This window comes from Octodon degus, unplaced genomic scaffold (genome assembly GCF_000260255.1).
Source record: "Octodon degus isolate 3935 unplaced genomic scaffold, OctDeg1.0 scaffold00087, whole genome shotgun sequence".
NCBI lineage: Eukaryota > Metazoa > Chordata > Mammalia > Rodentia > Octodontidae > Octodon > Octodon degus.
In genome coordinates this window covers 11,333,977-11,347,721 of record NW_004524663.1, presented here as the reverse complement: position 1 = coordinate 11,347,721, position 13,745 = coordinate 11,333,977, and the positions used below count along the sequence as shown (strand labels likewise).

The 13,745-nt window shown below is 36.3% G+C and overlaps 1 protein-coding gene across 4 annotated transcripts in view; it reads right to left on the bottom strand.

Moving 5' to 3' along the window:
• Ric1 (RIC1 homolog, RAB6A GEF complex partner 1) overlaps positions 1-13,745 on the bottom strand; it is a 203,253-nt gene that overhangs the window by 13,331 nt on the left and 176,177 nt on the right. For all 4 annotated transcript variants that reach the window (XM_023721957.1, XM_023721956.1, XM_004637193.2 and 1 more), the window contains exons 16-21: positions 13,137-13,297; positions 12,080-12,218; positions 5,074-5,190; positions 3,894-4,622; positions 1,959-2,117; positions 1,736-1,872 (exon numbers count right to left, since the gene is read on the bottom strand). In XM_023721957.1, the coding sequence (XP_023577725.1) occupies positions 1,736-1,872; positions 1,959-2,117; positions 3,894-4,622; positions 5,074-5,190; positions 12,080-12,218; positions 13,137-13,297 (1,442 nt within the window). The remainder of the gene's footprint in view (positions 1-1,735; positions 1,873-1,958; positions 2,118-3,893; positions 4,623-5,073; positions 5,191-12,079; positions 12,219-13,136; positions 13,298-13,745) is intronic.

Genomic DNA, 13,745 nt, shown 5'->3' with positions numbered 1-13,745 from the left:
TACTTGCCATTCCAGTATTTATCTTATGTTTTACTCTTAGTACTTCTTTGCTATCATGAAAACTTTTTCTTAGTTCAATTGTTTTGAAACATTTAATTTTTAATTAATTAGTATTTAATTTTCTGAATATTGCTTAATCTTAATTTTTGTTCTAAGATTTATACTATATCTTTGACTTACAATTTATTTAAAAGGCATCGTATGATATCTTCTCCTAGTCTTAGAAACTTTAAAAAGTATATTTCCATTTTCTCTTTATATTACTTCTTCCCTGTCTTTTATACACACATATATATGAAAAGAAAAAAAAAATGTGTATAACCCAATATAAGATTGGTACTGTTTCATAGAAATCTGGAATGACCTTTAAATATGGGTTCATCTAATATATATTATACAGTCCTGCATAGCTATCATATTGAGAGCTCTTTATTGTTCATCCAGGAGCATACTGCAACTTCTCTTGCCTTTTAAATTATGCTCTTTGCTATTTCCTATATGCTACTTCTGGAAGTATTAAAATATTTCAAGTTTGTATAACTAGAAAATCTTACTTTTAGTTTTCAAAGGTTATGTTTGCTAAGTATAAAATTCAAAGAGGACAGATCTTTTCTTTCAGTCCTATAATTAGTCTAGTTTCCTATACACTTGGTCCTTTTTTTTTTCTAATGTGAAATAAGGTGCTATTTAATTTTGTTCTTCCGTAGCTAATATTTTTTATGTATATGCTTTAATCATTTTTTTCTTTATAACAAGTTTTGGACAATTTCATTTTTGTGTATCTTGGTATGATTTTATTTAAATTTCTTGTGCAAAAGGTTCATTTTTCTTGTAAGTGCGGTATTATAAGTTGAACTAAATTCAGAATTTTTAAATCTTTAAATATTTATTGCCTACTCCTTTCTACTTTGAGAATTCTAGTTATATGAATATAAGTTTCTTGGTTTTGACACAGTGAACTATTATGACTGATCTGTAAATTCTTCATTTGTATTTTGGACAATTTTTATTGTTATATTCATTTATGTTTGTAAATAATTTATTTTCAATTTGTAATCTATTAAAAAATTAAAACAAAAAACACCAACCCCCCAAAAAAAATTTTAAAAAAGAAAAGAGGGTTGAGGATACATACAGCTCCATGTGAAAGCCCTGGGTTTAATTCCCAGTACTGCAAAAAACTAAGAAATGCTTTAATAAAAATATAAAGAAAAGAAACAATTAATGAAGAAGAAAAAGTAAGAGCCAAGGACATACAAGCGAGAGGGAATTCTAATTTTATAGTATCTACTTTCCCAGAGATAATAAACCTAGATAAAGCAGGCTTTGCTCTTCAGAATATAATTCCTTTGGTTTTCTCACTATTAAATGACTTCTCTAATCAAAGAATCAAATGGCAATCAAATGCATTCACTAAATCTTTCCTTTTGTCTTGGACAAAACTTGACTTTAAGGTTTTCAGATTATCTGTATATGTCTTTTTAGTTAGATTCTCTGTCATCAACAGTTAGCTGCACTTAGAACAGGTGCATCAAGGGTACTCTAGTACAAAGGTTCAGAATTTTTGCGGTGAACTTGATGGGAAGGAAAAGGGAAGCCTTCTGTGCACACGCTATAAAAGGATTTGCAACTGGATTAAACAGTTAATGCTTCCATAAGACTTTATTTTATAAATGTTTGAAATCTAATGTTTCATAGTTGCCCTAAAAGCAATCATGATTCTCTATTTTTGTACCTTTTTCCAGAAGGACCAGATGGCATACTTAGTGTTTTCTGTAAGCTGAATTTACTAGGAGGAACATTTTCAGCTGATTGGGACAAACTGATGCTTCGATTCCTGAAGAACTCAAATCCGCCACTTGAACTAGGTTCCTATGGTAACACATAACATGCAATACGGTTAGAGAAAGATACCTTACAGATGTATGGCCGGAAGAAACAACAGCTTCACAACTAACCTGAGCTGTAGGTGTGGATGGAGGTGTTTCAGCTTCCCCAGAGCCAATGGCCTTAAGAAATCGAATCATGTGTCGGCACAGGTCCCACTTGCCTTGTTCCAGCGCTGTGTTGAACAGAAGGGTGGCATGTTGCCTGCTTACTGCCGGGACTTCCATATTCTAAAGAAACAACCAAAGAAGACAGCATTTTGTACTAGATGATTTGAGAAGATAAGAGCAGTTCTTTTGTTCACAATTCCCTAAACCCAAGGGATGGAGATATAATATTGTATGTGATAGTTTTATAGTATTACTAAAAGGAGCACTGAAAAGGACAGTGAGTTAAGTACTCTGGTGGTATAATATGAACTCTGACTTGCTGGATTCCCATTTACATGCCACGTTGCATACATTATTTACTATTCTCAGTCATGGTGCATCATTCCTTTCTTTTTACAGGTGAGGAAACTGACTTTTGTAAATTGCTGAAGATAAGCAGAAGAGCAAGAATATAAATCTGACTTGCTTGGCTTCAAAAACACTTAGGTCTACCTTTAAAGGACAAAGTTTTCTAAGCAATATAACTACAAAGTCTTTGCTTTGGACATTCAGTAGTACTATTATACATTTAGCATCCTCCATACTTTTTTCATAAATTCAACCTTACTACCTGTGTTGGCTTTTGTATAGAAAGATGCCTAGTACATTAATTATAATTATTATTTACCACTCCGGAGCAACAGCTGCTAGATGGGAACAGTAGTGTATACTCATAGTTCCAACTACTCAGGAGGCTAAGAGGACAGACTGGGCAACTTGGGAAAAAGGACCAGGAATGTACCTTAGGCACTCATGGATCAATCCCTAGTACCGCAAAAATGAACAGATTCTTAATGCATTTCTTTTCCATTTTTATAGTTCAGTGATTTTTTTTTTTTTTTTTTTTTTTAGGGCTAAAGAATCATATAATCTCAAGGCTATTAGCTTCTGCTTTACTATCTCTTCTGGTTTCATTTACTTGTCATGAAGCAAATAAGCTGATAGGACATCTGCATCAGGCTGAGATTTATGGTTAACTTCTTATATATGAAAGTTTTGCTGTAATTTGAAAGAACCTTCACATAGCCAATCAAAATGTTATCAAACTCATGGGAATAACAAACTATCAAGCCTTTTGTCAAATATATAATTAAATTTTTTGGAGCCTCAAAGAACCTATTACATTTTTTTATTAAAAAAAGTTTTTAAAATGTATTTGGTATAGGGTCTCACTGTACAGCTTAGACTTGTAGCAATCCTCTTGTTTTCGGCCTTCCCAGCTCTGGGACTACAGGCATGCGCCACCATGCCTGGTTTCTGTGGCCAGCTCAGGACACCCCGGGGCGGGGCCAACACAGCATGCAATACTGGGGATCAAGTGCAGGTTCCTCTGCATTGCCTAAGCAGGAGCTGAGTCCACTGAGCTATCTCACCAGCCCTATTACTTTGAAAGAAAAACGAGTGTTTATGAAAGTGCTTACTGTGGGAGACTTGAGCCTTCTCACCTTGCTCTCGGGCGCCTACCCTAAGTTGGCTATAATGCAAGTCTAGTGAACACCCCTCCAGCAATTCTACACAATAAAAAAATGAATTACTTTGTGTAGCTCAGACAAGTGCACTAATGTCCAAACTGTAATATTTCTTTTATGTGTACTAACATATGTATTACAACACATGTAATAAAATTTCTCCAGTAGTATTTAAAATAATACAAGTCCGTGTTATAGACAAACAATAAAATACCCTTGTGATACTTTTTTTACAGTGTTCAGAAAACATCTACAGTCATTTGACAAGACTGAATTCTTCAAAACAAAGGATGTAAACTAAAGAGAAAAGCTGACTATTCCTTAAAACACAAGCACAGTGTCAACAGGCTATTTTTCTAGTTCTTACTTCTAAGAAAAGAACTGTTACCTGCAAAATGATAAGGTAAGAGGCAGCTGTGTCCAAATCCTGAGCCATCAAGCATTCTTCAAACAAGTCCTTCGGGTTTCCAACAGCTGCAAAAAGGTAATTCCACAGTGCATATTCAGTCTTCCTGGCACAGTGCACAACTGTCTGCAGGAAGAGGGGGAACTCAGTAATGAATTTTGCCACAGTGGGAAGCAGCGGGTCGGGAATGGGCTCCCGTGAGGTAGCTTCTTCTTCCAGCACTTCATGGAGCATAAGCTCCAGCACATGAGGGAAGTAAGGTAATGCAGCACAAGACTGAGCTAAGAGCAAGGCTTGCTCCCCAAGGTTCCTGACCAGCAGCTGACGTAGAATGTGGTGGAGGTAGATCTGAGAGGTTCTCTCCACGACACAGAAAGGGAAGAGCACCTCAAGCTGCTCCTTAGCACTGTTCCGAGTGTACAAAGAATCATACAGTAAAGTGTCATTGACAGCACCAAGGACCAACGCATCTTCAAACAGAACCGCCAGGGGGTATATATTGATATGGAAAGGCAGCATGATCCGCTGAGACAAGAAGGAATGCGGCTTGCGGTTGTCCCTAGGGAAGAGAGGAAGCCAGACTTTCATCCCTGCACCACCACAGCTGAGCCAGAGTGCTTCCAGAAGGTGACGTTTTTGTTTATTTGCTCGACATGTAGTCCAAACATTTTCAACAGACTGGGCTAGTACAACAGGAGGACAGAATGGCAGCTAGAGAAGAAGAGACAAGAATCAGTTTTTTTTTTTTTAATTTGTAGGTTCTTAAGTTCCTAAGTAGTAGTTTATTATGTTTTTCAAAACAACAGTACAGCAGCTTTTGAGGAAAAATTCTAGGATTAGAGGTAATAACAGTTTTTTGCCTTTCAAAGTATATACATTTAAATCTAAAAACAACAATAAAGAAATCTCTTGAACATCACCAATCCTTGTTTTTCTCATTACCATTTACAACTAAGCATCTGGACTACATTAACATCTGGAGCACAGGACATTTTATTATTATGGGAGTTTATCCTTGATCTTTTAATATTAGGCTTAAAATGAATTTAATGCATTTTCTCAGTTTCTGAATCATAAAACATTACGCTCTTCTTAAATTGTTTGATTTGTTAACCTAATCTCACACCTTCTCAATGTCTGAGATAGCTTGTACTATACTCACAAGTTTCCTTTGGTTGGGGTTACTGTCCTTGTCTCGGATTTGAGGGCCAGACCTGTCCCTCTGCATCATGATGAGCTGTCCAGCAAGGTTCAGCATAATGCTCTCTGCATCACGAACCTGAAATTTCAGAAGAGAAAATTAGATTTACAGATATATTTTCAGCATTTCACCCTTCCTAATCCAAAAGGTTTATAAATTAAATAATCTACTCTATTCAGGCTGTACTATGTGCAGCCACTTTAGCTTCTACCGGAATATAAACAGCTTCTTGGCTAGAGCAGAACAAGGCTTAACACAGTTAATGATCAAACTGGTGAAAATGAAACTGGGGGTAGAGCTGGATTATCCTGGAGAAACTAGAAGAAAATCAGAAATACATAAAAAGCGAGAAAACATTTCACTGGTTTAACTGGCATAGCTAAGAAAAGGTTTAAAGGATAAAGTAGGGCTTGGGAGGTTAGGAAAAAAAGGCAACTCCAAGGCAATCTCTCTACCGAACATAGATGAAAAATTCTTAAACAAGTAGTACCTCAGTACACAAATGCTTTTGTTTGCAGTTTGATTCACAAACAAGCATCTACCAAAATTTTGTTTTAGCAAATTCTGTATCAGGTGACAGACAACCACCGCTATCTTTCCCACAGAAACACAAACGTACGTAGCCATCTTTTCCAAAATCATAGAAAAAAATTAAGTTTGTGAACCAAGGTACAGTGGTATTGGCCAGCAGAATGCAACACATCATCAAAAAAATCATACATCATGTCCTAACAGGCTTCCAGGCACGCAAGCATGGTTCAACAAATACATAAGTATATCACATAAACAGGACAAAAACCATGATAAAAACCATTTATGATAAACTTACTGCCAATTTCATATTAAGTGAAGAAAATTGGAAAGCTTTGCCTCCAAAAGAAGAAACAGAATAGAGGACATACAACCTGCTCTTTCACACACACACACACACACACACACACACACACACACACACACACAAAAGCCAAACACATGAACTACATGAAACTGTGACTTGCAACATGCAGATGATTGAATCTAGACCCATATATCTCATTACATATTATACTAAAATCAAAATGGATCAAAGGTCTACATATTGAAACAAAAAATCTGGAAGATAAAATAAATTTTTTGAAGACATAGGTGTAGGCAATGACCTCAATAGAAGAACCTAGCTGTACAAGAAAATAACATCAAGAACCAACAAATTGAGCTGGGGAGATGGCTCAGCAGAATAAGTGCTTCCCTGGCAAGTACAAGGGTCTGAGTTCAATCCCCAGTTCTGCAAAAAAAAAAAAAAAAAAAAAAAAAAAAAGCAACAAATGGGATCATGCCCGATAAAAAGGTTCTGCGCAGCAGAGGAAACAACCAACAGAAAGAACAGGCAATCTACAGTATGGCAATAAGTTTTTGTCAGCTATATCTCAGATAAAGAATATCTCGAATATATAGAAATTAGACCTCCCAAAATAAAAGATCAATCAAATAATGGGTAACTGAAAAAGGACAAATAGCCAATAAGTACATGAAAAAATGTTCAACTCTGGCTATTAGAGAAATTCAAGTTACAACAACACTGAAATTCTATCCTACTGTCAAAAGAATGAGTGGCATTAAGAAACGAAGTAATAAATGCTGTTGAGGGCACTGGAAAAAAGGAACCTTTCTAAATTGTTGTTAGGGATGCAAATTAGCAGCACCACCACGGAAAGCAGTACAGAGAGTCTTCAAAAAACTAAAACGAGAAATTCCATTTGACACCACTGTCCCTCCTGTAGGTATTTCCATGATAAAGTTAAATCATGTAATACATGTGTACCCCCCAAGGTAGCTAAGGCAATTGTACTACTACATTCTGTTAGCTCAATGAAAGGAACAATTAGTGCTTACATTTTGATCAACGGTGTCGCCTGTATCTGGTAAAGAGAGCAACTACTTTGATAAGACTATGCAATATAGTCAACATTGTTAATTTCCTATCATCATGTTTTGAAATTCTTTTTTTATTCTCTTTTACAAACAAAAAACCAAGCAAGCATGGAAACATCAAATTAAAACTGTATTTGATGTATGCCCTCTGGAACCTGGCATATAGACAAATTCCTCAAACACTTCAAAGACCATGAAAACATTTACTGAAACTTAGTACAATAACATTTATAGCGACCATTTTAAATTATAAGATCATGTATTAACCCACTGTATTTCACACTTCACTAAAAAAAAAAAAAAAAAGGAATACACGCCTATAATCCTAGCACTGGGAGCCTGAAGCAGGAAGATCCCAAGTTGGAGGACAGGGTGGGCTTAGTAACTCAGTAAGATCCTGTCTCAAAATAAAAAAACATAAAAAAAGAGGCTTGGGTTTGGCTCAGTAGAATAAGCACTTCCCTAGCAAGTGCAAAGGCCTGAGTTCAATCCCCAGTTCCACATAAAAAAAAAAAAAAAAAAAAATGCTGGGGATGTAGCTCAGGGAAAGCACACTAGTTCAACCCCCAATTACACCTTTCCTAAAGTTCTTTCTTCAAAGAATGATTATTCATTCAACATTTTTATTAATATTGTAAGTAGCTAGTAATAATCTCAGGGAACTTTAGATGTTTTTAGAAGAAGCATGAGCTACCTGAATGCTCATAACCCTAAACCAGAAGGAACTCAAAATATAATCTCTTAGGTTTACAAACTTCCTGGTAGGTAATTCTCCATCCAACCACTCAATAAGGTACTCATCACGCTTTCATGAAAAAAGCTGTGCAATTCTAGAGTAATTCTCACGAATATTATTTTCTTATATTTTATTATTAAATAAAGATAATTTCACTGACACTATTTAAATCTTTATTATTAAATCAAGACTTACTTTGCTACAATACTATATTCCTTGTTTTGGTTTTCCAGTCCATTTAACTCCCTTTGTATTTGAAGTTAATTCTTAATCTGCTTTTCACTAAATTACCTCCTCTTTGTGAAAGGCTCTCCTAAAATGTCAGTGGTGCCCTGTGCTACTGACACCACTGACTGCCCACTTTATCAGGGATAGACAAAGTCCCTTTATTAGGGCAGGCCAGATAGCTCAGCAGATTAAAGCACCGGCTTAGGCAGACACAGCGACTGGGTTTCATTCCCCAGTGTGACAGGAGGATCACTATAAGTCAGGTATATGTAGTGAGACCCTGTACTTTAAATACATTAAAAAAAAAAAAGCTCAGGCCATTTTATCTTCATATATTTAATATTCATTCCTAAAATATGGGAATATTTCCTTATATAATGCTAATTAAACTACCCTAATTATTATTTTTGTGTGTATTTAGTACAGGGTCTACAGAGTCTTACTACACAGACTGGACTCTACTGATCCTGTTTTCAGCCTCCCAAGTGCTGGGATTGCGGGTGCGCACCACCACGCTCAGTCTGAATTGCCATCTCAGTGCGCGCCGGGGTGGGGCCCGCATGGCAGGCTGAGGATTGAACCCCTGGCCTCTGCCTCTCCTTAAGCAGGTGCTTTAATCTGCTGAGCTATCTTGGCTGGCCCCATCCCTAATTATTTTAACAGTGTCTTTTTTACAGCTGATTTCAATGAAGATACAGATGAACTTTTTTTAAATTTTATTTTAACATTAATTTAAAGTTTATTCCAGCTATAATGCAGTTTATTCTGATTTTAAGGCAGCATCTCATGGCATTCTTCTCAGTTCATTCTCGAGATGTTCTGTTGTACTTTTTGGCACTAGGGAGTCATCTGAGTTTGGATCATATAGCAGTGGAGAAATGGATAAAAGAACTTTAGAAATAAAAACAGGAGAACACTGTGATCTTAGAATATCAAGACAAATGCTGCCATTACTGTTAATATCTGGAGGATAAATTCTTGTTGTAAATGCAACCTTAGGTCATTTGAAGGGGTATTCTGTAGGAAAATGAACTGTCCAAAAGAACACACCGCCCTGATTTGGGCTGTCAGCAGGTCCCATAACTGTGGTTTGCCGATGGAATGTATCATCCCCAAACAGGCCTGTAAAACACTGTACTGGAGGGTCACGGGCCAGTTCACTAAGTTCCTTATCAATGTGCTTCAGCGCCAGTCTTTGGTGTCCCACCCTAAATGTCTGCACGGGCCTAGTCCCACCACATCTAGAAGGTCCTTGGCTCCTGGTGGCTCAGATGTAGCCAAAGGCTGAGTTCCTTGCCTGGCATGGCCTTGGCCTCCTCCCACATGGCTGAGCTTTTGGATTTGTTGTCTAGTAGAGCAGTCATTACATTCTTCTGCCCATGTTGTTGCTATTATTATTATTATTATTATTATTATTATTATTATTATTATTGCCCATGTAATTGACTTACAACTGTCTCATATTCTGCTTGTTTCTCTGTGTTGTATAACTAGACTAGTCTTCCATCCATATCTGTGAGTGGACAATAACTACATATTTGATTAGATATAGGTTCAACGTTTTTGATAATTTTTCATGTGAATTTCACATTACAGTAGTCCCTCACTATTTCACAGTTCAACTTTTGCAGACTCACTGTTTTGTGGATTTTCAAAAAATATTCATCTAAATTATTACAGATTTTTCACTATATCATGGGATTTTGAGATAGTGTACAGTATATGTATGTTGTTAAAATTATGTAGGTTTATGAGTTTAGAAAATGGTTAAGAACATTAGAAGTGTTTTTAAAAGTGTGAGAAAGGTTGATAAGTGTGGGATGGGCTTATAAAGTCTCAAAATTACATAAATGCTAAATAAATACAACATTGCTGCTTCGCCGATTTTCACTTATTGAGGAGGGTGTCTGGAACATAACCTCTGTGATAAATGAGAAAGCACAGTACATCATTTCCAGAAAGACAGGATAGATGGCTTTTCCACTTTTAGTGATGATTAATAGGACAGAATGGGGGTGGGGGAGATGGCTCAGTACAATAAGAGCTTCCCTGGCAAGCGCAAGGGTCTGAGTTCAATCCCTGGTTCTGCCAAAAGAAAAAAAAAAGAAAAAAAAAAAAAAAAAAGACAGTATGACAACCTGATCTTGTTATTGTAAAGTTCTATCCAGTAATGATCACTGCTAAATCAGTCATTTCTTCAAGGTTTTAAAATGGTGATTTTTAAAATTTTCACATTCCTTTTGTCTTTTGTTTAGAATTCCTGTTACATCTCTTGTTTAGAAGAAGCAGATCTTTCTCTAATCAACTAAGGACTATTTGGTTACCATGAAATATAGTTGAAAAGGAAAGAAGAGCTATATGTTAATGAAGATGTGTACCTACAGAAAGGAGAAGAAAACAGCAAAGGGGTCAAGAGCAAATACTACATGAGATAAGTGAAGGCAAAGGAATATCTGGCATGCAGAAGAGAAGACTCAGAGAAAGCTATGAGGCAAGAAGGGAAAGCTGAAGAATAACTGTCTGAAAATATTTGTATATTGTTATTAGTTTTTTAAAAAAACTTTTATGTATTCGGTACAGGGTCTCATTATGCAGCTCAGACTTGTAGTGATCCTTCTGTTTTAGCCTTCCCAGAGCTCGGATTACAGGAGTGCACCACCACGCTGGTCTCAGTGGCCAGCTGGGCACGTCCGGGGCAGGGCTGGCACAGCAAGGAGTACAAGGGATCGAGTGGTGCTGGGAATTGAACTAGGATCCTTGCACTTGCCAGGCAGGCACTTAGATTGCTTAATTATCTCTCTCGCCCTGTCTTTTTGAGACAGAATCTTGCTATGCAGTTCAGGCCGGCCTTGAGCTCACTTTGTAGCCCAGACAGGTCTGGAACTTATAACAATCCTGTCTCAGCATCCCAAGTGCTGGGATTACAGGTGTGTGCCAACGCACACTGACTTGTTTAAAAATATTTTTAGGGGGCCGGGGAGATGGCTCAGTGGAATAAGCGCTTCCCTGGCAAGCACAAGTACCTGAGTTCAATCCCCGGTTCCGCAAAAAAAAAAACAAAAAACAAAAAACAAAAAACAAACCTTTTTAGGGTCATCTTACAGAAGAGATAGTAACTTTTATTATTTCTTGGTCCAAAGAACACAGAAATGGGATGTGCTGTTTTAAATCAGTTTTTAGATCCTTATAAATAACTACTTGTAACAATTATAACTAGAATGAAAGAAGCTCTCTTATCAAGTGGTTAAATTTTCTATAATTATATGGAGTGATAAGGTATAATAGAAATATTTCAATAAGAATAAAAAGACAGGATAAATAATAAATGTACATAGATATTCTTTGGATAACAGGCTCCCAGTTGACATGAAAATTGAAAACTAATGGTATAACAGAAGCAGCTCTGGCTAAGGAAGGTCTACAAGCTGGATCCTGGAGGCACCATTACATATCAGGTTAATTCATCCTGAAACTAGGGGAGTACTTTCTCTTTTCTCATAATCATGGAGTCCTCAATGTTCTATATTCATTTACTCCATTTCCCTTTTCCATTGGTCAAGTTTCAGTCAATAACACCATTTACTTCGATCAGTATAATGGCCTCTTACCTGCTCTTCTTTCATGCAGTTTGGCCCTTCTGCAGTTTATTTTCCTCTTAAACATTATAAAGTGTTAAGCTAATACCCAGCTTAAAGGACTTTAGAAAGTTTAGACCACCATATTCAATGTTCAGTACTCTAAATAAATTCTTCCATTCCCCGGTATATCATGTTCTCTCTTGCCTTGAGTCTTCGCATTACTCTTCCCTCTGCCTCAGATTCCTCATCTTTGCTTAAGTAATCTCCACTCATTTCACACATTTCAAAATACACGCGATTTTAGTATCTGCATAACAAGTCAACTGTATGTAATTGTTTAAAATGAGCAGAAACCACATTTGTTTAGTTTGTATGAAGATGACAACATTTTCATACAAAGTATGTTCTAGACAGATAGGTAATATTTGTTTGCTAACCAAACAGTTCCTAACACTTCCTTAAAATACTAAACACTGAGATGTAAACTCCAAAAACCTTGATAATGGTACGGTACCTGCTGTGGCATTTTCAAGGTGATTCCATTCTCTGTACTCACAGACGTCAGAGTAACAGATACTACCAGGAAAGGGTGAGGAATGTAGCGTGACATGGAGACTTCCTGAAGAACATGAATACCAGCAGTAGTATTCGAACTGTAAAAACAAAAGAAACCTGGTAACTCAAAAACAATTCTAACCACGATTTTCTTCCTCTTTCTGCTACTAATGTAATAGATTTCATGCTTATGGAAGGCCCAAATACCTTCTACTTACTGTCCTTTCCTCACTAAACATCATTCCATCAGGATTAGCTAGATTAAGAGACCCAAAGAGCACATGGGGATAAGAGAAAGAAAAACAAAATGTTGGAAGACAAAAAATTACAAAACAACTAAGGAATAGAAATATTTAAAGGGAAAAATTTAATTGGCTGAGAAAGATGAAAGTTTAGTCAGTGAAGCTAACAATATGCCTTAATATTTATCTCTACATTACTCCCCATTCCTCTGCTAGTTCGTGTAGTTCATGGGCATTCAAACACACTTGCAAAAACAAAACTAAATGCAAGAGGTGTGATCTAAAAGGTTCAAGTCAACCAAGTGCCATGAATGTAAAGACACATACAGCAGAGGCAGGAGCTTTGCCTTTTCCTGCTGTAGAATGTGGTCATCTTCTACTGTGGAAATACAGGAGTCTAGGACATGCTTCCTAAGGCCTTACAGCTATGGAACTCCAAGTTTCTTCTAAGTGTCTGGAACACTAGGGTAGTTATTAGCTACTTATATTCAAGATTGTGGAAGAATTAAGTATCTAAGGGATTACCCCTCAGATAAAAACCAGATTTTTTCCCCCAAACAAATCCAAGAATATGACCTAAAGAAAACACTGTAGGCTATTCCTATTCTTCTCTTTTTATGGCTATTATATAGACATCACTAATCAAAACTTTTTACATATGACTTCTAAAAGGGGAAACTAAATATAAAGGTGGAAAACTGTTTTGAGAAAACAAAAACTATAAAGGAAACATGATAAACAGAAACAAAAAGTCATTTCCATGCTACAACTTACCCATCAGATGTTCTTTCAATACTATAAAGACATATTGAGCAGTCTGCTCTAAATACTATTACCATGTCCCGGAAGACACTGAGCAGTAATGTTTCTGCTTGTGCCTTGGTGACATGAGCAAAGGCATTGTCCAGATTTGATGTTCGCAAGTATACTCTGAGCTGAAGAAGAAAATAAAGATAAATTATAAAAATACGATGGCTATCAGAGATGACTAAATATTTTAGCCAAGTTATTTTTATCTACTGACCCTTCCCTCCTATATTAAGAATTAAAAGACTTATCTAAATCTTTTTTAAAAAATAATTTTATTGAGAAACAAATAGCAATGAGGTTTCAAAACCAATTAGTAGCACAGTTTTAATAATTAATACATTGCATATTGTTGTCCTAGTGGTTATTCATTGTACAAGATGCAGATATGATATCCTGTCCACAAACACTATTAGAACAAATCTTTCTATTCATTGAATTAAGAGAGTGTAGCTGTATATCTATCCTATTTTGAATATACAGATACAAAATGGTTGTTCATCTGTATCCCCTTTTTCGTTTAGTTGTCAGAGGATATTCCATTGTCATTTAAATATTATAGGTGCGCGAATTCAT